Genomic DNA, 26,756 nt, shown 5'->3' with positions numbered 1-26,756 from the left:
TCTGCCCACTTTCTGGAGAGTTTTTATCATAAATGGGTGTTGAATTTTGTCAAAAGCTTTTTCTGCATCTATTGAGATGGTCATATGGTTTTTATTCTTCAATTTGTTAATATGGTGTATCACATTGATTGATTTGTGTATATTGAATCCTTGCATCCCTGGGATAAACCCCACTTGATCATGGTGTATGATCCTTTTAATGTGTTGTTGGATTCTGTTTGCTAGTATTTTGTTGAGGATATTTGCATTTATATTCATCAGTGATATTGGCCTGTAATTTTCTTTTTTTGTGGTACCTTTGTCTGATTTTGGTATCAGGGTGATGGTGGCCTCATAGAATGAGTTTGGGAGTGTTCCTTCCTCTGCAGTTTTTTGGAAGAGTTTGAGAAGGATGGGTGTTAGCTCTTCTCTGAATGTTTGACAGAATTCACCTGTGAAGCCATCTGGTCCTGGACTTTTGTTTGTTGGAAGCTTTTTTTTTTTTGCGGTATGCGGGCCTCTCCCGTTGCGGAGCACAGGCTCCGGACGTGCAGGCTCAGTGGCCATGGCTCACGGGCCCAGCCACTCCGCGGCATGTGGGATCTTCCCGGACCGGGGCACAAACCCATGTCCCCTGCATCGGCAGGCGGACTCGCACCCACCGCGCCACCAGGGAAGCCCTGTTGGAAGCTTTTTAATTACAGTTTCAATTACATTACTTGTGATTGGTCTGTTCATATGTTCTGTTTCTTCCTGGTTCAGTCTTGGAAGGTTATACCTTTCTAAGAATTTGTCCATTTCTTCCAGGTTGTCCATTTTATTGGCATAAAGTTGCTTGTAGTTGTCTCTTAGGATGCTTTGTATTTCTGTGGTGTCCGTAGTAACTTCTCCTTTTTCGTTTCTAATTTTATTAATTTGAGTCCTCTCCCTCTTTTTCTTGATGAGTCTGGCTAATGGTTTATCAATTTTGTTTATCTTCTCAACCAGTTTTTAGTTTTATTGATCTTTGCTATTGTTTTCTTTGTTTTTATTTCATTTATTTCTGCTCTGACCTTTACGATTTCTTTCCTTCTGCTAACTTTGGGTTGTTTGTTCTTCTTTCTCTAGTTCCTTTAGGTGTAACGTTAGATTGTTTGTGATTATTCTTGTTTCTTAAAGTAGGCTTGTATTGCTATAAGTTTCCCTCTTAGAACTGCTTTTGCTACATCCCATAGGTTTTGGATCATCGTGTTTTCATTGTAATTTGTCTCTAGGTATTTTTTGATTTCCTCTTTGATTTCTTCAGTGATCTCTTGGTTATTTAGTAACATATTGTTTAGCCTCCATGTGTTTGTGTTTATTACGTTTTTTTCCCTGTAATTAATTTCTCGTATCATGGCACTGTGGTCAGAAAAGATGCTTGATATGATTTCAATTTTCTTGAATTTACTGAGGCTTGATTTGTGACCCAAAATGTGATCTATCCTGGAGAATGTTCCGTGTGCACTTGAGAAGAAAGCATAATCTGCTGTTTTTGGATGGAATGTCCTATAAATATTAATTAAGTCCATCTGGTCTGTTGTGTCATTTAAAGCTTGTGTTTCCTTATTAATTTTCTGTTTGGATGATCTGTCCATCGAGGTAAGTGAAGTGTTAAAAGTCCCCCACTATTATTGTGTTTCTGTCGATTTCTTCTTTTATAGCTGTTAGCAGTTGCCTTATGTATGGAGGTGCTCCTATGTTGGGTGCATATATATTTATAATTGTTATATCTTCTTGGATTGATCCCTTGATCATTATGTAGTGTCCTTCCTTGTCTCTTATAACATTTTTTATTTTAAAATCTATTTTATCTGATATGAGTATTGCTACTCCAGCTTTCTTTTGATTTCCATTTGCATGGAATATCTTTTTCCATCCCCTCACTTTCAGTCTGTATGTGTCCCTAAGTCTGAAGTGGGTCTCTTGTAGACAGCATATATATGGGTATTGTTTTTGTATCCATTCAGCGAGCCTGTGTCTTTTGGTTGGAGCATTTAATCCATTCACATTTAAGGTAATTATCGATATGTATGTTCCTATTACCATTTTCTTAATTGTTTTGGATTTGTTTTGTAGGTCCCTTTCTTCTCTGTGTTTCCCACTTAAAGAAGTTCTTTTCGCATTTGCTGTAGAGGTGGTTTGGTGGTGCTGAATTCTCTTAGCTTTTGCTTGTGTGTAAAACTTTTGATTTCTCTATCAAATCTGAATGAAATCCTTGCTGGGTAGAGTAATCTTGGTTGTAGGTTCTTTCCTTTCATCACTTTAAGTATATCATGCCACTCTCTTCTGGCTTGTAGAGTTTGTGCTGAGAAATCAGCTGTTAACCTTATGGGAGTTCCCCTGTATGTTGTTTGTCGTTTTTCCCTTGCTGCTTTCAGTAATTTTTCGTTGTCTTTAATTTTTGCTTGTTTGATTACTGTGTGTCTCGGCATGTTTCTCCTGGGTTTATCCTGTATGGGACTTTCTGCGCTTCCTGGACTTGGGTGGCTATTTCCTTTCCCATGTTAGGGAAGTTTTCGACTATAATCTCTTCAGTTATTATCTTGGGTCCTTTCTCTCTCTCTTCTCCTTCTGGGATCCCTATAATGCGAATGTTGTTGTGTTTAATGTTGTCCCAGAGTCTCTTAGGCTGTCTTCATTTCCTTTCATTCTTTTTTCTTTATTCTGTTCTGCAGCAGTGATTTCCACCATTCTGACTTCCAGGTCACTTATCCGTTCTTCTGCCTCAGTTATTCTGCTATTGATTCCTTCGAGTGTAGTTTTCATTTCAATTATTTTATTGTTCATCTCTGTTTGTTCTTGAATTCTTCTAGGTCTTTGTTAAACATTTCTTGCATCTTCTTGATCTTTGCCTCCATTCTTTTTCTGAGGTCCTGGATCATCTTCAGTATCATTATTCTGAATTCTTTTTCTGGAAGGTTGCCTATCTCCACTTCATTTAGTTGTTTTTCTGGGGTTTTATCTTGTTCCTTCATCTGGTACCTAGCCCTCTGCCTTTTCATGTTGTCTATCTTTCTGTGAATGTGGTTTTTTTCCACAGGCTGCAGGGTTGTAGTTCTTCTTGCTTCTGCTGTCTGCCCTCTGGTGGATGAGGCTATCTAAGAGGCTTGTGCCAGGTCCCTGATGGGAGGGACTTGTCATTATGATTTTGATTTGCATTTTCCTGATGGTGAATAAAATTAAGCATTTTTTCATTTGTTTATTTACCAGTTGGATAGTCACTCTGGTGTAGTGCTATTTCAAGTCTTTTGCCCATTTTTCTTTTGGGTTTTCTCTCTTTGTATTGATTTTTAAGAGGTTTTTAAAAATTCTGAATTTAAGAACTTTATTGGATGCATGTGTGTGTGCATATATATTATATACGTGTATATCTCAAGTATCTTCTACTGTGGCTTGATTTTATAGGATCTTAAGCTTGTCTTTTGATGAACAGATACTAATTTTAGTGTAGTCTAACTTATTTTTTTTGCCTTTATGTTTACTGCATTTTAAATCTTACGTGAGAAATCTTTATTTAACTTAATGTCATGAATATATTCATCTAAGTTTTGTTCTGGTAGTTTTACTGTTTACCTTTCAAACTTAGATCTGTAATCTATTTAGTGTTTATTATTGTGTAAAGAATGAGGAAAGGGGTTAACATTCCTTTTTTTCCCGTATGGTTATCCAGTTGACCCAGCATAACATTGAAAAGATCATCCTTTTTCCATTGTACTGTAATGTTACCTTTGTCAAAACCAAGTAACTGTGTAGGTCACTTGATGTATGTAAAGTTACCTTTACATATTGTTGACTGGGGAAAAACGCACAATCTAAAAGTTGTGAGTTATATTTTATTCAGGGACCTTACTGAGAAAAATAGCCTGGGAAACAGCCTCTCAGATGGCTCTGAGGAACTGTTCTGAAGAGGTAAGGGAGGAGCCAGGATATATTCCTATATATTCTGAGAAAAAAAAACTGTGTAGTCAAACATCAGAAGACTACTGCTAATGGCAAAAACCAGATATCTGAAATTAGTGATTTTAATGCTTTTCTATGTATGAGAAGATGTAAGAGTCTGGACTTATTGAAATTATTCCTTAGATATACATCTTACATATCTAGGGCCTGTATCCTGTTTTTCTCCATTCTGAATCCCTTCAGGGTGCACCATGTGGGGAGGAGGGGCAGCAGTGGCTGATGGCTTGATGGTGGCAACATTTGTTGTTTACTGGAATGGTAGGCAACATTCTTTGTCCACAATATTATGGAATTTTCCAATCCATGAATATGGAAGAATACCCTCCCACTTTTTGGTCTTTAGCTTTTCTCAATAATTTTTTCTCTTTTCAGTGTAGAGATCTTGTACATCTTTTATTAAATTTACTCCTATTTAGTGGTATTTTAAAAATGCTATCATAAATGCTACAGTTTTTAAATTTCATTGTTTGTTACTTATATATACAGTTGATTTCTGCGTATTGACCTTGTAGTCATTAACCTTGCCAAATTTCCTTATTAAGTCTAATGGTTTATCATGATATCCGAGATTAGTGACAGTTTTATTCTTTTCCAATCCTAATACCTTTCATTTCTTTTCATGCTTTATTGCCAGTTATTCTGTTATACATATATATTTTAAAATATTTATTTATTTATTTTTGGCTGTGTCAGGTCTTAGTTGCGGCACATGGAATCTTCTGTTGTGGTGCTTGACCTTCTCTCTAATTGTGGCTCAGCAGCTCTCTAGTTGTGTTGCACGGGTTCCAGAGCGCGTGGGCTCTGTAGTTGTGACATGCAGTCTTAGTTACACCGCGGCATGTGAGATGTTAGTTCCCTGACCTGGGATTGAACCTGCATCCCCTGCATTGGAAGGTGAATTCTCAACCACTGGACCACTAGGGAAGTACCTCTGTTATATTTTTAATGTCATTAGCCTCATTAGTACCTTCTCTCTCTTCTTCTTGATTTGTGTTTCTTAAAGTGTTTATCAGTGTGGGTCCAGTCGGGAGAGATAAAGCACACAATTATTTAAATAGGGAAAGTTTAATATAAAGAATTATTAACTACAACAGGGGATTTGGAGTAATGAGAGATTAGCTAGTCGGAAGTAAAGATAACTCTAAAGAATACCAGAATAGCTGGTAAAAGGAGCAGTCACCAACTCTAGGGCTGAGACAGAGCACCCAAGGAAGATCCCATGCTCCCATGACTGATATCCAGACTCTGCCGGAGGGGGCACACCTGTGGATGGCAATCTTGAAATCAGATTCTTCACCTTCCTTAGAGTTTGTTCTTGCTATCTGTTGTGGATTATTGTTGTTCACTTGCTTAGTCTTTTCTAAACTGTTTTTGTAAAGTCTGTATTCTTTGTCATGTGTGGCCACTGAAGCATCTGTTCTGTTAGCTTAATGCTCAGCTGGTGTTTCGACAGATTTTACCTTAAACACTTGAAGCTTACAAAAGAAAATTAAAAAAGCTCTCCCAGTGTTTGCAGATTGGCTTTGTGTTGGAGTCCTCCTTTAACACTTATCCAGGTTTTATACAGCTCTGCCTTTGTTCTCACTTTCTGCTTGTATGGAGCCAGAAGACCCCAGATGTGAAAGCCTAGTCTTCTCAGACCTTTTCTGAGCATGTATCCTGGTCTTGGGCATGTGCATGACTTTCTTAATTCCCCGGTATTTGCAGAAGCTTTTAAAAGCTCCCATTCCCACATTTATCTCTTCTCCCAACCCCTTCCTTCCCTGGCTTCTTGGTCTTTTCATTGCTTGTCCCAGCTGTCGTTTCATGCCCCAGCTTTTGCAGCCAATACCTGCACCTTTAAATGTTTTCGGCAGAAGCCACCTAGGAACCTGTCCTAGCTCTGGAAATGCTCAGAGTTGGGCCAAACAAGGGCAGCCTTTGCACCAGTCCTTGATGGGAGTTGCCAGACAGGTTGAGACCCACAGCCACAATTTTTTGACAAAAATGTCTGTATCGCTTCCTAGCAATTTGCACCAGGAGTATGGGCTGCTGTTCTCTTAGCGGCTGCCTCTCTGGGATATGGGAATTACAGGCAGGCTGTTTAAAATGTCACAGTGCTTTCTTACCACAAAGCAACAGCTTCTTTCTTCATCAAGGCTTCCCCTGGTTGTTGTAAGTCTTTGGCTGTATTCCAGAGTTTTTCAGAAGTTGATTTTGACAGTTTGGACCAGCTCATTACATGCTTTTGGGGAGGGTTAGAGTCTTGGGATTCCCTGTCCTCCATTTTCAGTGACCATTTTGATGACCAGTGGTGATGGTGCTTTTAATAGAGCTCTGTTTTCTGCAGTGCTGTTGACTTTTGGCTACTGTTGAGCTGGGGAGAGAAGGAAAATGAAATAACCTTAAGTTAAAACACTGAAGACCCCACTATCTTACCAAGGTTTAGTTGTTCCTGTTGAATAGACACTTCTCAGTGGGTACTGGGTTTTGGTTAATTGCCAAAGTGCTGGAATGGTTGATGTTAGTTGTTTAGTTGTTTCGCACGTATTTTCACTGTTTTAGAGGGAGACTGAGATCACCAAAGTCCTCACTCCACCATTGTGGAAGTCAGTCTGTCTTCTGGAACATTTTTATTTTTAATTTTTGTTTTATTTTTGTGGTACGTGGGCCTCTTACTGTTGTGGCCTCTCCCGTTGCGGAGCACAGGCTCCGGACGCGCAGGCTCAGCGGCCATGGCTCACGGGCCCAGCCACTCTGCGGCATGTGGGATCTTCCCGGACCTGGCACGAACTCGTGTCCCCTGCATCGTCAGGCGGGCTCTCAACCACTGCGCCACCAGGGAAGCCCTCTTCTGGAACATTTTGAAAGAGAATTGTAATGGAAAATATTATATAGATATGGTAAATTTTCAAAATTATGTTAGTGGCATATGTGTAGATCAGGGAGGTCCTTTACACTGTGACAAAACTTTCATGGAGTTGATATGGGAAAGTAGCTTAAATTTGAGTTCCTAACATGAAAGGGGCTTTATATACTTTACTTCACAAAACCCTTCACAAAACTGTGTTGTGTGACGTAAGTACAATTATCCCTATCACAGCAACCGTGAAAAGTGGGAGATGTCATGCCTGTTTAACTGTTGAGACACCTGAACCTTGGAAAAGTCAAGCAGATTGCGCAAAGTCACATTACTTCTAAGTGACAGAGCCAGAAGTAAACCCAAGGTTTTTCTGACTCCAAAGCTTTTGATCTTCTTATTACACATTGTTTTATTTATTTATTTATTTATTTATGGCTGCGTTTGGTCTTCGTTGCAGCACGTGGGCATTCTCTAGTTGCGGCAAGTGGGGGCTACTCTTCGTTGCGGTGTGCAGGCTTCTCATTGCAGTGGCTTCTCTTGTTGTGGAGCATGGTCTCTAGGTGCGCAGGCTTCAGTAGTTGTGGAGCGTGGGCTCAGTAGTTGTGGTGCATGGGCTTAGTTGCTCCACGGCATGTGGGATCTTCCCGGACCAGGGCTTGAACCTGTGTCCCCTGCGTTGGCAGGTGGATTCTTAATCACCGCGCCACCAGGGAAGTCCCTACACATTGTTTTTTATTCCACAGGGGATTTGATAAATATTCGTTGGATGAAGGAATGACAAAGAGACTCTGAGAGGTTTCTGTCACTGAAGCATGTCTAGGACTTTTACATATTCATATATTTATTGATTGTTTACTATATCACAGCTAGTCTGTGGGGAACCTTTACCATTTTTAATTAGATACTAAGACTTTAATATCTTTTTTTTTTTTTTTTTTGCGGTATGCGGGCCTCTCACTGTTGTGGCCTCTCCCGTTGCGGAGCACAGGCTCCGGACGCGCAGGCTCAGCGGCCATGGCTCACGGGCCCAGCCACTCCACGGCATATGGGATCTTCCTGGACCGGGGCACAAACCCATGTCCCCTGCATCGGCAGGCAGACTCTCAACCACTGTGCCACCAGGGAAGGCCAAGACTTTAATATCTTAATTTCCTTTAGATTTAAGGTTTTCCCAGCCTTTGAACATTTAACTTATATTTTCTGTTTTCACTGTTGTGGTTTTTTTGTTTTCCAAATCAGCCCTTTGACAGAATCTGAACCTAAACGATTAGGGATGTAATTATTGGTGGAGCCAGTGTTAGCCTGACAGGTCAGTAAACACCTGAATGTTTGCTGTGATTAAGGAGTTGAACTGTATACTCTATGAAATGAGTCTACTTGATGGATTTTTCTAAGATTTAGTAGGAGAAAATAGTAAATCATTGTGTTTTTCTGTTTTCTTTCAGCTTTCGGAAGAATTATTGGATAAGTGGCTCTCCTACCCAGAGTCCCAACATGTCCCTCTCTGCCAGCATATGCTTGGCTTTGCAATGAAGTCTGTTACGCAGATGGTAATGGGTAGTACATTTGAAGATGAACAAGAAGTCATTCGCTTCCAAAAGAATCATGGCACAGTAAGTCTAGGGCCAAATTTAAAATTACTCTTTCATCAAATTAGATAGTTGAATAATGTAGACTTTGCCTCTTAAGAAGAAGGTTTAAGATTCTGTAGTACAGAATTTCCTTGTTTGGGGCCAAAAACAATGCAAGAAGGTTAATTCCCTTTTTTAAAAATTTAAGAATTACTTTTTTTTTTTTCTTTCTTTTTCTTTTATTTTGCAATATGCAGGCCTCTCACCGCTGTGGCCTCCCCCGTTGCGGAGCACACACAGGCCCAGCAGCCGTGGCTCACAGGCCCAGCCGCTCTGCGGCACGTGGGATCTTCCCGGACCGGGGCATGAACCCGCGTCCCCTGCATCGGCAGGCGGACTCTCAACCACTGTGCCACCAGGGAAGCCCAAGAATTACTTTTTTAAGCAGTTACTTTTTAAAAAAAATTTATGTATATTATTTATTTATTTTTGGCTGCGTTGGGTCTTCATTGATGCTTGTGGGCTGTCTCTAGTTGAGAGAGCAGGGGCAACTCTTCTCTTCCTTGCGGTGCGTGGGCTTCTTCTTGTGGTGGCTCCTCTTGTTCTCTTGTTGAGCACGAGCTTTAGGCGCATGGGCTTCAGTAGTTGTGGCACACGGGCTTAGTTGCTCTGTGGCATGTGGGATCTTCACCAGGGATCAAACCCGTTTCACCTGCATTGGCAGGTGGATTCTCGACCACTGCACCACCAGGGAGTCCCTAAGCAGTTACTTTTTGAAATTTAAAAAATGAATGACTAAAAAAAATTTTTCTTTTAATATGTAGCAAGTATGTCGGGAGTTCCCTGGTGGCCTAGCGGTTAGGATTTTGGGCTTTCACTGCTGTGGCCCAGGTTTAATCCCTGGTTGGGGAACTGAGATCCTGCAAGCCATGTGGCGTGGCAAAATACCCAAAACCAAGTGTGTTATAAAATAATACTAATTTCTAGAATAAAGAGAAAAACCATACTTAATAGAGACTACGTCCTCTATAGAAAGAAATTAAAGTTGATGGAGTGTTAAAATACTAAAATGAATATGAAGAAAGGCTAATGCAGTTGAAAACAGGTTTACTGTTTGCCTTTGTGAACTCACATATGGACTTTATTATTCTCTATTTTTATCAGTCTCAACATTATATTACTTTATTTGTTTCAAATCATACTTAAGTCATTTACTTCACTGCATTTTGGATCTCTGAGAAATCACTTATTTTCTTCAAATCTATAAAAACAGGTTAAATAATATAATGTGTGTAAAACAAAATCACTAGGCACTGTGGCTTAACACTCTGTCACTGTTTAATATTATCATTTTTCCCTTTAAAATGGTTTTATTACTTGTGTTTGATGATTGAAAAATATACATTTCTTAGAAAACGTTCACATGTTCAGGAGCGTAAAAATAAAAGTGGAAAAATCACTCTAATTCCCCTTCCTAGAGTAAACTACTCAGGTTACCCAGCTAAAACAAATTGGCTAAGGAATTCCTAAAATGTTTTCATATTTTAACGAAGAATCAATTTTTGACTCAGTTGTTGATATCTGATTTTTTTCATGTTGATGAGACCGCAGTTTTAAAACGGGACCTCCACTATTATTTCCAGAATTTTATTCTAAACTGCTGATACCTATTCCTATTCTGCATATTTTTATGCTGGCATTTTCTTTACCTTTCTTTCCTTAGAATTTCAAAGTAGAAATAATAATTTCAAACTTACAGAAAAGTTGCAGCCAGTACTAGGAACTCCCGTAATATCCTTCGCCCAGGTTCACCAGTTGTTTACATTTTGCCCCATTTGCTTTTGTCATTCATTCTCTATCTATCCATCCATCCATCCGTCCGTCCATCCATCCATCCATCCATTCCTCCTCTCCTTACCCAAACCATTTGAGAGTAAAGTAGACATTTTGCTTCTTTCCCCCTAAATACTTCAGTCTGTATATCCTAAAAACAAGGATATTCTCTCATATAGCAACAACATGGTTGTCAAACTTGGGAAATTTAGCATTCATACCATACTTTTATCCAGAGCCGATATTCAGATTTCTTTACTTTTAGTGGTCAAACCTCTTTAATGTGAAACAGTTTCTCAGCCTTTCTTTGTTTCTTGACCTTGACATTTTTTTTTAAGTACAGGATAATTATTTTGTGGACTGTCCCTCATTTGGGTTTGACTAGATTCAAATTACATATTTTTGGGTGTGACTAGATTCAAATTGTATATTTTTGGCAGCAATCTGGCATTTTCTTAACATTACTGGAAGTTGTCAAAGTTTTCAGACCAGGGCTTCCCTGGTGGCGCAGTGGTTGAGAGTCCGCCTGCAGATGCAGGGGACACGGGTTCGTGCCCCGGTCCGGGAAGATCCCACATGGCGCGGAGCGGCTGGGCCCGTGAGCCATGGCCGTTGAGCCTGCGCGTCCGGAGCCTGTGATCCGCAACGGGAGAGGCCACAGCAGTGAGAGGCCCGCGTACCGCAAAAAAAAAAAAAAAAGTTTTCAGACCATAAACATGACTTAAAATCCTGCCTTAAATGATCTTCAATTTCTGAAACACCCCGGGGCTGCTGTTGTCCAGCCGTGCCACCAGGAGCACTAACCAGGTTGTGAATGCAGAGGCAGTGACAGCTGCACCATGACTGTTGCTTGGCTGACAGCACTTGGGAGATGTCGTCAGTCATAAGATGCATACCGCTTTCACAGGCGTTAACATGTGAAAAATGTTCACCTCACACCCAACTGCATACTGTTTCTGAACTACCCTCCAAAAACATTGTCCCAGTTATTTTCCCACCAGCATTAGCGTGCTCTTTCCTTGTGCTTTTGACATTTAGAGTTATGTGTCTTTTAAATATCTGCCTATCTTGTAAGTAAAAAATGATTTTTTATGATTAAAATTTATAATTCTTTTATTGTTTGTGAGGTTAAACATTGTTTAATATTTTTGCTGAACAACTTGTGTTTCATCTTTTGTGGGATGCTTTCTCATGTCCTTCACCCATATTTCTATCAATGTGTTTCTTTTTCTTACTAATCTGTAAGAGCTTTTTATTTTTATCTCAATTTTCATTTGCTTTTACGTTTATTTATAGTGCTTTTAAATTTTTATTTATTTTTTAGAAGATTTTTTTGATGTGGACCATTTAAAAAGTCTTTACTGAATCTGTTACAATATTGCTTCTGTTTTATGTTTTGGTTTTTTGGCTGCGAGGCATGTGGGATCTTAGCTCCCTGACCAGGGATCGAACCTGCACTCTCTGCATTGGAAGTCAAAGTGTTAACCATTGGGCCACCAGTGAAGTCCCCTATAGTGCTTTTTTAAAAAGACTTCTTTTTTAAGCAGTTTTAGGTTTACAGTAAAATTGAGAGGATGGTACAGAGATTTCCCATATACCCCCTGTTTCCACACATGCATAGTCTCCCCCATTATCAATATCATTCACTAGAATGGTGCATTTTTTGCCAAGGATGAACCTACACTGGACACATAATAATCACCCAGAGTCCATAGATTATGTAAGGGTTCACACTTGATGCCGTACATTCAATGGCTTTGGACAAATGTATAATGACCTATATCCATCATTATAATATCGTCCCCCACAGTCTCAGCAACCACTGATCTTTTTCTTGTATCCATAATTTTGCCTTTTCCAGAATTTTGTATGACATTGGAATAATACAGTATATACCCTTAGATTGGCTTCTTTCACTTAGCAATATGTATTAATATTTAAGCTTCCTCCTTGTCTTTTCTTTTTTTAAAAAAAAATATTTATTTATTTATTTATTTGGCTGTGCTGGGTCTTAGCTGTGGCACCTGGGATCTTTGTTTTGCCATGTGGGATAGCTGTGGCATGTGGAATCTTCGTTGTGCCATGTGGGATCTTTCGTTGCGGAGTGTGGGTTCTTTGTTGTGGTATGCGGGCTCAGTAGTTGCGGTGCATGGGCTCTAGAGCACCTGGGCTCAGTAGTTGGGGCACGCGGTCTTAGTTGCCCTGCAGCATGTGGGAACTTAGTTCCCTGATGAGGAATCGAACCCACATCCCTTGCATTGGAAGGCAGATTCTTAAGCACTGGACCACCAGGGCATTCCCCCTCCATGTCTTTTCATGGTTCTTTTAGCTGGATAGTATTCCATTGTGTGTACCACAGTTTATTCATTCACCTGCTAAAGGACCTCTTGGTTGCTTACAAGTTTTGGCAATTATGAATAAAGCTGCCATAAATATCTTGTGGAGGTTTTTGTATCAACATAAATTTCCAGCTTCTTTGGGTAAATACCAAGGAGTATGATTGCTGGATCATATTGAAAGAGTATTTTTTGTTTTGTAAGAAACTGTGTTTGAGGATTCCATGGATATATCCTCTAGATCACACCTTCTTTGCTAAGCCAAAACCAGTATACTATCAGTAATAAGCCTGTCAAAGGCATTCTTCATTTCTGTTACAGTGTTTTTGATCTCTAGTTTTTTGTTGTTGTTGTTGTTCTTTCTTAGGATTTTCATCTCTCTGCTTACATTGCCTACCTGTTCTTGCATGCTGTCTACTTTATCCTTTACTTAAGGATCATTTAGAGCCCTTAGCCTATTACCCTTTAGAGCCTTTAGCAATTAATCATAGTTGTTTTAAATTCCTGATGTGATAATTCCAAGATTCCTGCCATTCTGATGCTCGGTTTGTTTCTTCAAATTGTGTTTTTTGCCTTTTGGTATGGCTCGTAACTTTTTCTTGATAGCCAGACATGATGTACTGTGTAAAAGAAACTAGTGTATATAGGCCTTTAGCAGTGTGGTGGTGAGGTGTGGAGAAAGGGGAAGCATTCCATAATCCTGTGATTAGGTCTGTCTTTTAGTGAGCCTATGCATTTGGACTGTGAACTTCACCAGTGTTTCTTAGTTTTTTTCTCCCCCCTTAGGTGGGAAAGGATGGCTAGCATAGGCGGGAGTTCGGTACTTGCCTTCTCCCACGGGAAAGACTAGACTTGACTGGGATTGAATATCCCTTTCCCAGCTCTGTTAATACCCCAGAAGGTTAGACTCTGGCTAATGAGTTCCCTCTGAGGGCAGGCCTTGTTAAAGAAGAGCAGAGTGCTCTGCCTTATTTTAAATGGGTTCCTTTTTCAGCCCCCCTGCTGGAAACCTAAGGGGATTTTTCTCTTATATTTACTGTGGGAACCTGGTCAAGCTCCCAGAAGTAAATCTCACTTGGGGGGCCCTGTGTCTGGGTCCCCTGGAGTTTTTAACTGTCAGAGTTGTCATACTGAATCTCTAGCCATTTGTCAATTAGAGTTCAGTTTTTCCTACCCCAGCACTGGTTCCTGAGGTAGTTTCCACTTGTATATCTGTTCCAGTAAAGTGTGACTCCCTGTTTTCACCTGTCTCTCCAGTCTTGGGGGCCACAGTTTGCCCTGGGTCCTCCTCTGTCTCAGAGATCCAAGAAGACTTGTTGATTTCTGTCTGTTCAGCAAAAAGCTGAACTTCATTCTCACTTTAAAGGTATTCCTACATTTTCACGGTACTTTTTTTTTAAATAAAGATTCTATACTTAAATTCATTATTTATTTATTTATTTATTTATTTATTTATGGTTACATTGGGTCTTTGTTGCTGTGCGCGGGCTTTCTCTAGTTGTGGCGAGCGGGGGCTACTCTTGGTTGCGGTGCGCAGGCTTCTCATTGCAGTGGCTTTTCTTGTTGTGGAGCACAGGCTCTAGGTGCGCGGGCTTCTGTAGTTGTGGTACGTGGGCTTCAGTAGTTGTGGCACGCGGGCTTCAGTAGTTGTGGCACACGGGCTTCAGTAGTTGTGGCTAATGAGCTTTAGAGCGCAGGCTCAGTAGTTGTGGCGCACGAGCCTAGTTGCTCCGTGGCATGTGGGATCTTCCTGGACCAGGGCTCGAACCTGTGTCCCCTGCATTGGCAGGCGGATTCTTAACCACTGTGCTACCAGGGAAGCCCTACATTACTTTTAATAGTTTAATTTTTTACATTGAAATAATCTGAAAGGCATACCTTTGTAAGATAAGACTTGAGGACTCTTAACTCTATTAATAATTTAAAAAATATTTAGCATTGTTTAATAAGTGTTTTGTCCTTTCCCAGGTTCTTTCAGAACTTTTGAATTATAAACAATTTTTTAAGGGCTAATTATCCAATTTTGAAATAATTAGAAGCCTATTCTGTTGTTTACCCTCTCTAAATCTTAGACTAATTTTTAACCTTTTTCTGGATCTCAGCCAAACCTTATCAGTATTGCAGGTGAAGTAAAAATTTGGAATTCCGGATGAATTTTACTTATCCACTGGTACCATTATAATAAAAAATTGAGAATTGACTCTACTGCAGTGTTCTTTTCCTCCCTGTGCATATACTTCTTTGAAATTCAGGAAGGGAACTTTTTTTTTTTTTTTGCGGTTCACGGGCCTCTCACTGTTGTGGCCTCTCCCATTGCGGAGCACAGGCTCCGGACGCGCAGGCTCAGCGGCCATGGCTCACGGGCCCAGCCTCTCCGCGCCATGTGGGATCTTCCCAGACCAGGGCACAAACCCATGTCCCCTGCATCGGCAGGTGGACTCTCAACCACTGCGCCACCAGGGAAGCCCGGAAGGGAACTTTTGACTTTCTAATTATAATTAGTTTGGAAGTACTTTGAATGAAATTATTAAAATGTATTTGTGCCCTATCCTTAAAGACTATGGAGTAAATGATTATGCAGCCCACTTGAAAAGGGGAGTTTAATTAACAGTTCTGTTAGTGAGACAGGTTCTCCAGCTGTTAGCTTAGATTGCTTGATATGATTTGGAAAATTTACATATTAGGTAATAGATATGTTTTCCTATTTTCAGGTTTGGTCGGAGATTGGAAAAGGCTTTCTAGATGGATCACTTGATAAAAGTACAACTCGGAAAAAACAATATGAAGATGGTAAGTTTTATCACTATTAATTTTTAGTAAGGACTAAAGGAAATGTGCCCTAATTTTAATGGGGCTATGTCTGATTGATGAACATATAGGTCATGTATATTTTCTTCCTTTATTTATTTATTTATATTTTTAATCTTTATTGGAGTATAAGTGCTTTCCAATGGTGTGTTAGTTTCTGCTTTATAACAAAGTGAATCAGTTATATGTATACGTATGTTTCCATATTCTTCCCTCTTGCGTCTCACTCCCTCCCACCCTCCCTATCCCACCCCTCCAGGCAGTCACAAAGCAACGAGCTGATCTCCCTGTGCTATGCAGATGCTTCCCACTAGCTATCTACCTTACGTTTGATAGTGTATATATGTCCATACCTCTCTCTCGCTTTGTCACAGCTTACCCTTCCCCCTCCCCATATCCTCAAGTCCATTCTCTAGTAGGTCTGTGTCTTTATTCCTGTCTTACCCCTGGGTACTTCATGACATTTTTTTTTCTTAAATTCCATATATATGTGTTAGCATACGGTATTTGTCTTTCTCTTTCTGACTTACTTCACTCTGTATGACAGACTCTAGTTCCATCCACCTCACTACAAATAATTCGGTTTCATTTCTTTTTATGCCTGGGTAATATTCCATTGTATATATGTGCAACATCTTCTTTATCCATTCATCTGTCAATGGACATTTAGGTTGCTTACATGTCCTGGCTATTGTAAATAGAGCTGCAATGAATATTGTGGTAGATGACTGTTTTTGAATTATGGTTTTCTCAGGGTATATGCCCAGGAGTGGGATTGCTGGGTCATATGGTAGTTCTATTTATAGTTTTTTAAGGAACCTCCATACTGTTCTCCACAGTGGCTGTATCAATTTACATTCCCACCAACAGTGCAAGAGTGTTCCTTTTTCTCCACACCCTCTCCAGCATTTATTGTTTCTAGAGTTTTTGATGATGGCCATTCTGACTGGTGTGAGATGATATCTCATTGTAGTGTTTTTTTTTTTTTTTTTTTTTTTTTTGTGGTACGCGGGCCTCTCACTGTTGTGGTCTCTCCCATTGAGGAGCACAGGCTCTGGGCGCGCAGGCTTAGCGGCCATGGCTCACAGGCCCAGCCGCTCCGTGGCATGTGGGATCTTCCCAGGCCAGGGCACGAACCCGTGTCCCCTGCATTGGCAGATGGACTCTCAACCACTGCGCCACCAGGGAAGACCCTCATTGTAGTTTTGATTTGCATTTCTCTAATGATTAATGATGTTGAGCATTCGTTCATGTGTTTGTTGGCAGTCTGTATATCTTCTTTGGAGAAATGTCTATTTAGGTTTTCTGCCCATTTTTGGATTGGGTTGTTTGTTTTTTTGTTATTGAGCTGCATGAGCTGCTTATAAATTTTGGAGATTAATCTTTTGTCAGTTGCTTCATTTGCAAATAGTTTCTCCCATTCTGAGGGTTGTCTTTCGGTCTTGTTTATGGTTTCCTTTGCTGTGGAAAAGCTTTGAAGTTTCATTAGGTCCCATTTGTTTATTTTTGTTTTTATTTCCATTTCTCTAGGAGGTGGGTGAAAAAGGATCTTGCTGCGATTTATGTCATAGAGTGTTCTGTCTATGTTTTCCTCTAAGAGTTTGATAGTTTCTGGCCTTACATTTAGGTCTTTAATCCATTTTGAGCTTATTTTTGTGTATGGTGCTAGGGAGTGATCTAATCTCATACTTTTACATGTAGCTATCCAGTTTTCCCAGCACCACTTCTTGAAGAGGCTGTTCTTTCTCCACTGTACATTCCTGCCTCCTTTATCAAAGATAAGGTGACCATATGTGCGTGGGTTTATCTCTGGACTTTCTATGCTGTTCCATTGATCTGTCTTTCTGTTTTTGTGCCAGTACCATACTGTCTTCATTACTGTAGCTTTGTAGTATAGTCTGAAGTTAGGGAGCCTGATTCCTCCAGCTCCATTTTTCATTCTCAAGATTGGTTTGGCTATTTGGGGTCTTTTGTGTTTCCATACAAACTGTGAAATTTTTTGTTCTAGTTCTGTGAAAAATGCCAGTGGTAGTTTGATGGGGATTGCATTGAATCTGTAGATTGCTTTGGGTAGTAGAGTCATTTTCACAATGTTGATTCTTCCAATCCAAGAACATGGTATATCTCTCCATTTATTTGTATTATGTTTAATTTCTTTCATCAGTGTCTTATAATTTTCTGCATATAGGTCTTTTGTCTCCTTAGGTAGGTTTATTCCTAGATATTTCATTCTTTTTGTTCCAATGGTAAATGGGAGTGTTTTCTTGATTTCACTTTCAGATTTTTCATCATTAGTGTATAGGAATGCCAGAGATTTCTGTGCATTAATTTTGTATCCTGCTACTTTACCAAATTCATTGATTAGCTCTAGTAGTTTTCTGGTAGCATCTTTAGGATTCTCTATGTATAGTATCATGTCATGTGCAAACAGTGACAGCTTTACTCTTCTTTTCCAATTTGGATTCCTTTTATTTCCTTTTCTTCTCTGATTGCTGTGGCTAAAACTTCCAAAACTATGTTGAATAAGAGTGGTGAGAGTGGGCAACCTTGTCTTGTTCCTGATCTTAGTGGAAATGCTTTCACTTTTTCACCATTGAGGATGATGTTGGCTGTGGGTTTGTCATATATGGCCTTTATTATGTTGAGGAAAGTTCCATCTATGCCTACTTTCTGCAGGGTTTTTATCATAAATGGGTGTTTAATTTTGTCAAAAGCTTTCTCTGCATCTACTGAGATTATCATATGGTTTTTCTCCTTCAGTTTGTTAATATGATGTATCAAGTTGATTGATTTGTGTATATTGAAGAATCCTTGCATTCCTGGAATACACCCCACTTGATCATGGTGTATGATCGGTTTAATGTGCTGCTAGATTCTGTTTGCTAGTATTTTGTTGAGGATTTTTACATCTATGTTCATCAGTGATATTCGCCTGTAGTTTTCCTTCTTTGTGACATCCTTGTCTGGTTTTGGTATCAGGGTGATGGTGGCCTCGTAGAATGAGTTTGGGAGTGTTCCTTCCTCTGTTATATTTTGGAACAGTCTGAGAAGGATGGATGTTAGCTCTTCCCTAAATGTTTGATAGAATTCGCCTGTGAAGCCATCTGGTCCTGGGCTTTTGTTCGTTGGAAGATTTTTAATCACAGTTTCAATTTCAGTGCTTGTGATGGGTCTGTTCCTATTTTCTATTTCTTCCTGATTCAGTCTTGGCAGGTTGTGCATTTCCAAGAATTTGTCCATTTCTTCCAGGTTGTCCATTTTATTGGCATAGAGTTGCTTGTAGTAATCTCTCATGATCCTTTGTATTTCTGCAGTGTCAGTTGTTACTTCTCCTTTTTCATTTCTAATTCTACTGATTTGAGTCTTCTCCGTTTTGTTCTTGATGAGTCTTACTAATGGTTTATCAATTTTGTTTATCTTCTCAAAGAATCAGCTTTTAGTTTTATTGATCTTTGCTATTTTTTCCTTCATTTCTTTTTCATTTATTTCTGATCTGATGTTTATGATTTCTTTCCTTTTGCTAACTTTGGGGTTTTTTTGTTCTTCTTTCTCTAGTTGCTTTAGGTGCAAGGTTAGGTTGTTTATTCGAGATGTTTCCTGTTTCTTAAGGTAGTATTGTATGGCTATAAACTTCCCTCTTAGAACTGCTTTTGCTGCATCCCATAGATTTTGGGTCGTCGTGTCTCCATTGTCAGTTGTTTCTAGGTATTCTTTGATTTCCTCTTTGACTTCTTCAGTGATCACTTCGTTGTTAAGTAGTGTATTGTTTAGCCTCCATGTGTTTGTATATTTTACAGATCTTTTCCTGTAATTGATATCTAGTCTCATAGCACTGTGGTCAGAAAAGACTTGATACAATTTCAATTTTCTTAAATTTACCAAGGCTTGATTTGTGACCCAAGATATCTATCCTGGAGAATGTTCCATGAGCACTTGTGAAAAACATGTATTCTGTTGTTTTTGGATGGAATGTCCTATAAATATCAATTAAGTCCCTCTTGTTTAATGTATCATCTAAAGCTTGTGTTTCCTTATTTATTTTCATTTTGGATGATCTGTCCATTGGTGAAAGTGGGGTGTTAAAGTCCCCTACCATGAATGTGTTACTGTCGATTTCCCCTTTTATGGCTGTTAGTATTTGCCTTATGTATTGAGGTGCTCCTATGTTGGGTGCATAAATATTTACAATTGTTATATCTTCCTCTTGGATCGATCCCTTGATCATTATGTAGTGTCCTTCTTTGTCTCTTCGAATAGTCTTTATTTTAAAGTCTATTTTGTCTGATATGAGAATGCTACTCCAGCTTTCTTTTGGTTTCCATTTGCATGAAATATCTTTTTCCATCCCCTTACTTTCAGTCTGTATGTGTCTCTGGGTCTGAAGTGGGTCTCTTGTAGACAGCAAAGATATGGGTCTTGTTTTTGTATCCATTCAGCCAATCTGTGTCTTTTGGTGCGAGCATTTATTCCATTTACATTTAAGGTAATTATCGACATGTATGTTCCTATTCCCATTTTCTTAGCTGTTTTGGGTTCATTATTGTAGGTCTTTTCCTTCTCTTGTGTTTCTTGCCTAGGGAAGTTCCTTTAGCAGTTGTAAAGCTGGTTTGGTGGTGCTGAACTCTCTCAGCTTTTGCTTGTCTGTAAAGGTTTTAATTTCTCCATCAAATCTGAATGAGATCCTTGCTGGGTAGAGTAATCTTGGTTGCAGGTTTTTCTCCTTCATCACTTTAAATATGTCCTACCAGTCCCTTCTGGCTTGCAGAGTTTCTGCTGAAAGATCAGCTGTTAACCTTATGGGGTTTCACTTGTGTGTTATTTTTCCCTTGCTGCTTTTAATATGTTTTCTTTGTATTTAATTTTTGACAGTTTTGATTAATATGTGTCTTGGCGTGTTTCTCCTTGGATTTATCCTGTATGGGACTCTTTGGGCTTCCTGGACATGATTAACAATTTCCTTTCCCATATTATGGAAGTTTTCAACTATAATCTCTTCAAATATTTTCTCAGTCCCTTTCTTTTTCTCTTCTTCTGGAACCCCTATAATTCGAATGTTGGTGTGTTTAATGTTGTCCCAGAGGTCTCTGAGACTGTCCTCAGTTCTTTTCATTCCTTTTTCTTTATTCTGCTCTGCAGTATTTATTTCCACTATTTTATCTTTCAGATCACTTATCTGTTTTTCTGCCTCAGTTATTCTGCTATTGATCCCATCTAGAGTATTTTTAATTTCATTTATTGTGTTGTTCATCGTTGTTTGTTTCATCTTTATTTCTTCTAGGTCCTTGTTAAATGTTTCTTGCATTTTGTCTATTCTGTTTCCAAGATTTTGGATCATCCTTACTATCATTATTCTGGATGCTTTTTCAGGTAGACTGCCTATTTCCTCTTTATTTATTAGGTCTGGTGGGTTTTTATCTTGCTCCTTCATCTGCTGTGTTTTTCTGTCTTCTCATTTTGCTTATCTTACTGTGTTAGGGGTCTCCTTTTTGCAGGCTGCAGGTTCGTAGTTCCCATTGTTTTTGGTGTCTCTCCCCAGTGGCTGTGGTTGGTTCAGTGGGTTGTATAGGCTTCCTGGTGGAGGGGACTAGTGCCTGTGTTCTGGTGGATGAGGCTGGATCTTGTCTTTCTGGTGGGCAGGTCCACATCTGGTGGTGTGTTTTGGGGTGTCTGTGGGCTTATGATTTTAGGCAGCCTCTCTGCTAATGGATGGGATTGTGTTCCTGTCTTGCTAGTTGTTTGGCATAGGATGTCCAGCACTGTAGCTTGCTGGTCGTTGAGTGAAGCTGGGTGCTGGTGTTGAGATGGAGATCTCTGGGAGATTTTCACTGTTTGATATTATGTGTAGCTGGGAGATCTCTTGTGGACCAGTGTCGTGAAGTTGGCTCTCCCACCTCAGAGGCACAGCACTGACTCTTGGCTGCAGCATCCACATGGCTCAGAGTAAAAGGGAAAGAAGATAAAGTACAATAAATTAAAGTAATTTAAAATATAATAAAGTTATTAAAATAAAAAAAATAATTATTAAGAGAAAAAAATTTTTTAAAAAACGGACGGATAGAACCCTTGGACAAGTGGTGGAAGCAAAGCTATACAGACAAAATCTCACACAGAAGCATACACATACACACTCACAAAAAGAGGAAAAGGGGAAAAAATCATAAATCTTGCTCTCAAAGTCCACCTCCTCAGTTTGGGATGATTCCTTGTCTATTCATGTATTCCACAGATGCAGGGTACATCAAGTTGATTGTGGAGCTTTAATCCGCTGTTTCTGAGGCTGCTGGGAGAGATTTCCCTTTCTCTTCTTTGTTTTCACAGCTCCCAGGGGCTCAGCGTTGGATTTGGACATGCCTCTGCATGTAGGTTGCAGGAGGGCGTCTGTTCTTCGCTCAGACAGGACAGGGTTAAAGGAGCTGCTGATTCAGCGGCTCTGACTTATCCAGGCCGGCGGGGGGGGGGGGAGCGGTGGAGGGGCATGGAGTACAGGGCGGGCCTGCGGCAGCAGAGGCCAACATGACGTTGCACCAGCCTGAGGCACGCCGTGCGTTCTTCTGGGGAAGTTGTCCTTGGATCCCGGGACCCTGGCAGTGGCGGGCTGCACAGGCTCCCCGGAATGGTGGTGTGGACAGTGACCTGTGCTCGCACACAGGCTTCTTGGTGGCAGCAGCAGCATCCTTAGCGTCTCATGCCCGTCTCTTGGGCCAGCGCTTTTAGCCACGGCTCGCGCCCGTCTCTGGAGTTCCTTTAAGCAGCGCTCTTAATCCCCTCTCCTCACGCAGCAGGAAACAAAGAGGGAAGAAAAAGTCTCTTGCCTCTTCGGGAGCTCCAGACTTTTCCCCGGACTCCCTGCCGGCTAGCTGGGGCGCACTAACCCCCTGCAGGCTGTGTTCATGCCGCCAATCCCAGTCCTCTCCTGGCACTCCAACCGAAGCCGGAGCTTCAACTCCCAGCCCCGCCCTCCCTGGAGGGTGAGCAGACAAGCCTCTCAGGCTGGTGAGTGCCGGTCAGCACCGATCCTCTGTGCAGGGATCTCTGAGCTTTGCCCTCCGCACCCCTGTTGCTGGGCTCTCCTCCGCGGCTCCGAAGCTTTCCCCCTGAGCCACCCGCAGTCTCCGCCCGCGAAGGGGCTCCTAGTGTGTGGAAACCTTTCCTCCTTCTCTGCTCCCTCCCACTGGTGCAGGTCCCGTCCCTATCTTTTTGTCTCTGTTTATTCTTTTTTCTTTTGCCCAGTTACGTGGGGGGTGTCTTGCCTTTTGGGAGGTGTGAGCTCTTCTGCCAGCGTTCAGTAGGTGTTCTGTAGGAGTTGTTCCACGTGTAGATGTATTTCTGGGGTATATGTGGGGAGGAAGGTGATCTCCGTGTCTTACTCTTCCGCCATCTTCCCGGCCCTTTATGTTTTTTTTCCTACATTTCCTATTGTGAAAGTTTTTCTTAAAAGAAAGGAAAAAGCAGTGAATTAGTAAATAAACTCTAGCACTCACTGCAGAATGAGGGTTCTGGAGAGCTGGTATAGCCTACAGGATTAATGGAAAGTGTCAGGGGTACAGTCCTGGGAAAGTAATTTAAAAATACAAGTTAAGAGTTGTAAATGAGTGAAATTATCTAAAATAAGAAAATAGTCATGAATTTTTTTTGTAATGCTATTTCTACAAGTAGAAAACCAAGAAAACTAAATATACAACAATATAGGAATTTTTAAGGAAATAATATCAACATGATAAATCTGTAAGAAATGTAGCAACATAAAAATATTCTTGGCCATTATAACATTGAGTAAAGATATTTTCAAAACTATTTAGCATTGGTTACAACTTTATAAAACCTACACAGAAAAATAGCAAGTTTAGTTTAAGATGGCCCCCAACGTGTGCTCCCCCTTTTGTCTTCTCCTTTTTTTTTTTTTTTTGCGGTACGCGGGCCTCTCACTGTTGTGGCCTCTCCCGTTGTGGAGCACAGGCTCTGGACGTGCAGGCTCAGCGGCCATGGCTCATGGGCCCAGCCGCTCTGTGGCATGTGGGATCTTCCCGGATCAGGGCACGAACCCGCGTCCCCTGCATCGGCCGGCGGACTCTCAACCACTGCGCCACCAGGGAAGCCCCCCTTTTTTCTTTTGTATTATATTTTCTGTCAGTAATTTAATGATTGTTATCCTTTAATACGTTTATTCTGAGCTGCTGCAATTTTTGCTTTGGAAGTAAGCAGGGCAAATTAAAATACATAGGCTGTATTGGAATAATGGATTATTTTTCATGGATAATAATATTGCTTCCCAAGATTCTCTTCCTTCATTCTTTCAACAAATATTTATTGAGGCCTGTATGTGCTAGGCACTATTCTATGTATGTATAGGAGACAAAAAATCCGTGTCCCCGGGCTTCCCTGGTGGCGCAGTGGTTGAGAGTCCGCCTGCCGATGCAGGGGACACGGGTTCGTGCCCCGGTCCAGGAAGATCCCACATGCGGCGAAGCAGCTGGGCCCATGAGCCATGGCCGCTGAGCCTGCGCGTCTGGAGCCTGTGCTCTGCAACGGGAGAGGCCACAACAGTGAGAGGCCCGTGTACCGCAAAAAAAAAAAAAAAAAAATCCCTGTCCTCTTTGGGTTTACCATTCTGGTGATTCTTTCAGTTCCAGCGTAAGTCTAGAAAAGCCAATTTAATGGACACGTTTCCTGCTATCTGCTAGTCTACCATTCTGACTATCTTGATGGATGCATTTGGATTAATTACCCTTAATAAAAAATGTATTTTACAAATATTGGTTTTAATTTATATAAAAGGAAAATTAATAATTTATATTCTTTGATTCTAAATAAAAGTAGATTGTCTAGTATGATACGCTCCTTGAACTGTAACATGGGCATATATCAAATTTGAGCTTTTATTGAAAATGATTATGTTTTGGTATTTATATGAGTGGAAACTCATGGCTGGGTCACTTCTTCTTCTGTTTTAAGTAAGTAATTCTCAACCTGGTCTGTACATTAGAATCACTTTGGGAACTTAGAACAAAACAAAAAATATTGAAGATCAGGCCCCACCCTAAATCAGTTTATTCAGAATATGGGATAGAGGTGCTTTGGTTGTCAGATCTTTTTTTTTTTTTTTTTAATAAAAGCTCTCCAGATTATCCTCATGTACTTGTAGGATAGAGAATGTACAGCAGTAGTTCCCAAACTTTGCTACACATTGAATCTTTTAAACTTTTTTGAAGCTTGACTTTCGCTCCTGAACATTCAGATTTAATTGGTACAAGGTGTGGTTTATATTTTATGATTGGTTTTTTAAAAAGCTTCCTACGTGATTGTAATGTAAGCAAAGTTTGTGAACCATTGCAGTACAGTGCTAACAATTTCTCATTTTAATCACTAACGTGTTACTAGACTCCTTCAATTCTATAAATAATGAAGATCTAGAATATCCTGGTATGTTTTTCGTCCTGGGGAGGTGTCAGTGAACAAAACAAACAAAAATTCCTCTCCTTGTGGCACCACATTCTAGTGGCAAGAGGCAGATGAGAACCTGAATAAGTAAACTGAATAGTGTGTTAAAAGATGAAAGTTGCTATGGAGAAAATTAAATCAGCAAGGGGGATAGGAAGTGCTAGGGGTGGGGAGATTATTAGGAAAGGCCTCACCAAGATTAGGTGACTTGAGCAAACACTTGCAAGAGATAAGGAAACCAGTCCATGCAGATCATGTGTATATCCACGACAAGTAGTTGCAAAATCCTTGAGGTAGGATTCTTCCTGATATATTTGAGGTACATCAGGGAGCTGTATGCCTGGAGTGAAATGAGTCAGAAGAAAAATAGAAGGAAATGAGACCAGAAAGATTGGGGGGATGGAACAGATTTTGTCTGGCTTAGGTGTGACTAGGTTGCTACTATGAGATAGGAAGAAGCCACTGGAAGATTTTGAGCAGAATTATGAATCTGAGTTATATTTTTAAAGGATTACTCTGGCTGCTGTCATAAAGGGGCTCAGAGCAGAAGCAGGGAGACTAATTAGGGGGCTACTGCAATGAACCAGGCAAGAAAAATAATTTGGCTTGGACTAGGTGACGGGTAGCAGAAAATACAAAATTTTTTAAAAAAGAGTAAGAGAGATTAATTCTGTATTTTGAAGGTTAGAGCCACCAATATTGACTGCCAGATTAGATATGGGGTCTAAGAGAGAAGGAGACACCAGAGTTTTAGGCCTGAGTAATTGGAAAATGAAGTTAATAGGAAATAAGATGGGACAGACTGTAGAAAGATCCAGTTTTGAGGCGAAAGAGCACGACTTCAGTTTTGGGTATGTTTATGTTTAGTATGCTTCAGACGTCGAAGTGGAGATGTTGAGTTGATTGTCAGTTATATGAAACTGAAGTTCAGGGGAAAGAGATCCTAAATGGAAATATAAATTTGGAAGTGTTCAGTACATAGATTGTACTTAAAGCTTTGAGAATGGTGATCACCAAGGTAATGAATATAAATAGAAAAAGAGGAGAGGTCCAAGAAAAGAGATCCCTGACCTTGGGCATTCCGTCATTAAGAAATTTGAGAGGTGAGAAGGAATCGACAAAGGATACTGAGAATGAGCTGGCAGTAAAGTGGGAGGAAAGTGTGGAGTCCAGGAGAGTGTGGAATCCTAGGAGCCAAATGAAAAAGTTCTTCCTACAGAGTAAGTGACCAGCATCAGATGCTATGATAGGTCAAGTAAGATGGGGCCTGAGAAATCTGTGGATAATTTTCTTGATAGTTGGATTAATCTTCCAAATGTCAGAAGTTTACTTTTCTGATTATTTCACATCTGTTTCAGTCTCTAAATGAGTGCTGATTTGGGAGAACAATGGAGTTAAGAGGACAGAATTTAGAAGGAAGGTGAATAATACCAGGGGAGGGATATATGTGTAAAAGGCCTTTAAGGGGCTAGCATTGTTCTATTTCTCGACCTGGGTGTTTGATTTACAGTTGTTTGTTAAATTGTGCGTGTATGTTTTATTCACTTTTTGGTGTATGTGTTAAATTTAGCAAAAAGAAGAAAAGTAAGTGGATGAGTTTAAACATAAATTAGCTTTTAAAGCATTATTGGTTACTACTTTTAACTTTGAAAGTTTTATTCTTCACATAGGAACATTGTAGAGATACAGAAAAATGTTCAATCCTCACAAATGCTTATATTCTAAAATCTTTTCTTGTTTTTCTTCTCTAAGCCCTTATGCAACTGGAATCTATTTTAAAGAAAATCATAAAAGAACGAAAAGGAAGGAACTTCAGTGAACATATTTTCATTGACTCCTTAGTACAGGGGGACCTTAATGACCAACAGGTGATGTAATTGTTAAATGTTTATCAAACAAAAGATAATCAGACATGTATAGAGTGTGCTTTTTATCCACTTTAATTAACCCAGACTCCCTCCTAGAATT

At 40.1% G+C, this 26,756-nt stretch overlaps 1 protein-coding gene across 2 annotated transcripts in view; it reads left to right on the top strand.

The window, feature by feature from the left end:
- CYP20A1 (cytochrome P450 family 20 subfamily A member 1) overlaps positions 1-26,756 on the top strand; it is a 68,450-nt gene that overhangs the window by 20,238 nt on the left and 21,456 nt on the right. Inside the window, exons 1-4 of one of the 2 annotated variants that reach the window (XM_082658640.1) lie at positions 8,020-8,111; positions 8,248-8,415; positions 15,254-15,332; positions 26,541-26,656. In XM_082658640.1, the coding sequence (XP_082514766.1) occupies positions 8,317-8,415; positions 15,254-15,332; positions 26,541-26,656 (294 nt within the window). In that variant the 5' untranslated portion in view covers positions 8,020-8,111; positions 8,248-8,316. Of the gene's footprint in view, positions 1-8,019; positions 8,112-8,247; positions 8,416-15,253; positions 15,333-26,540; positions 26,657-26,756 lie in introns of those variants that run through there. The other variant, XM_082658639.1, reaches the window with a different exon arrangement.

The sequence above is a fragment of the Grampus griseus genome, assembly GCF_964374135.1.
Source record: "Grampus griseus genome assembly, chromosome: 7".
NCBI lineage: Eukaryota > Metazoa > Chordata > Mammalia > Artiodactyla > Delphinidae > Grampus > Grampus griseus.
This window is presented reverse-complemented; position numbering and strand designations above follow the sequence as displayed.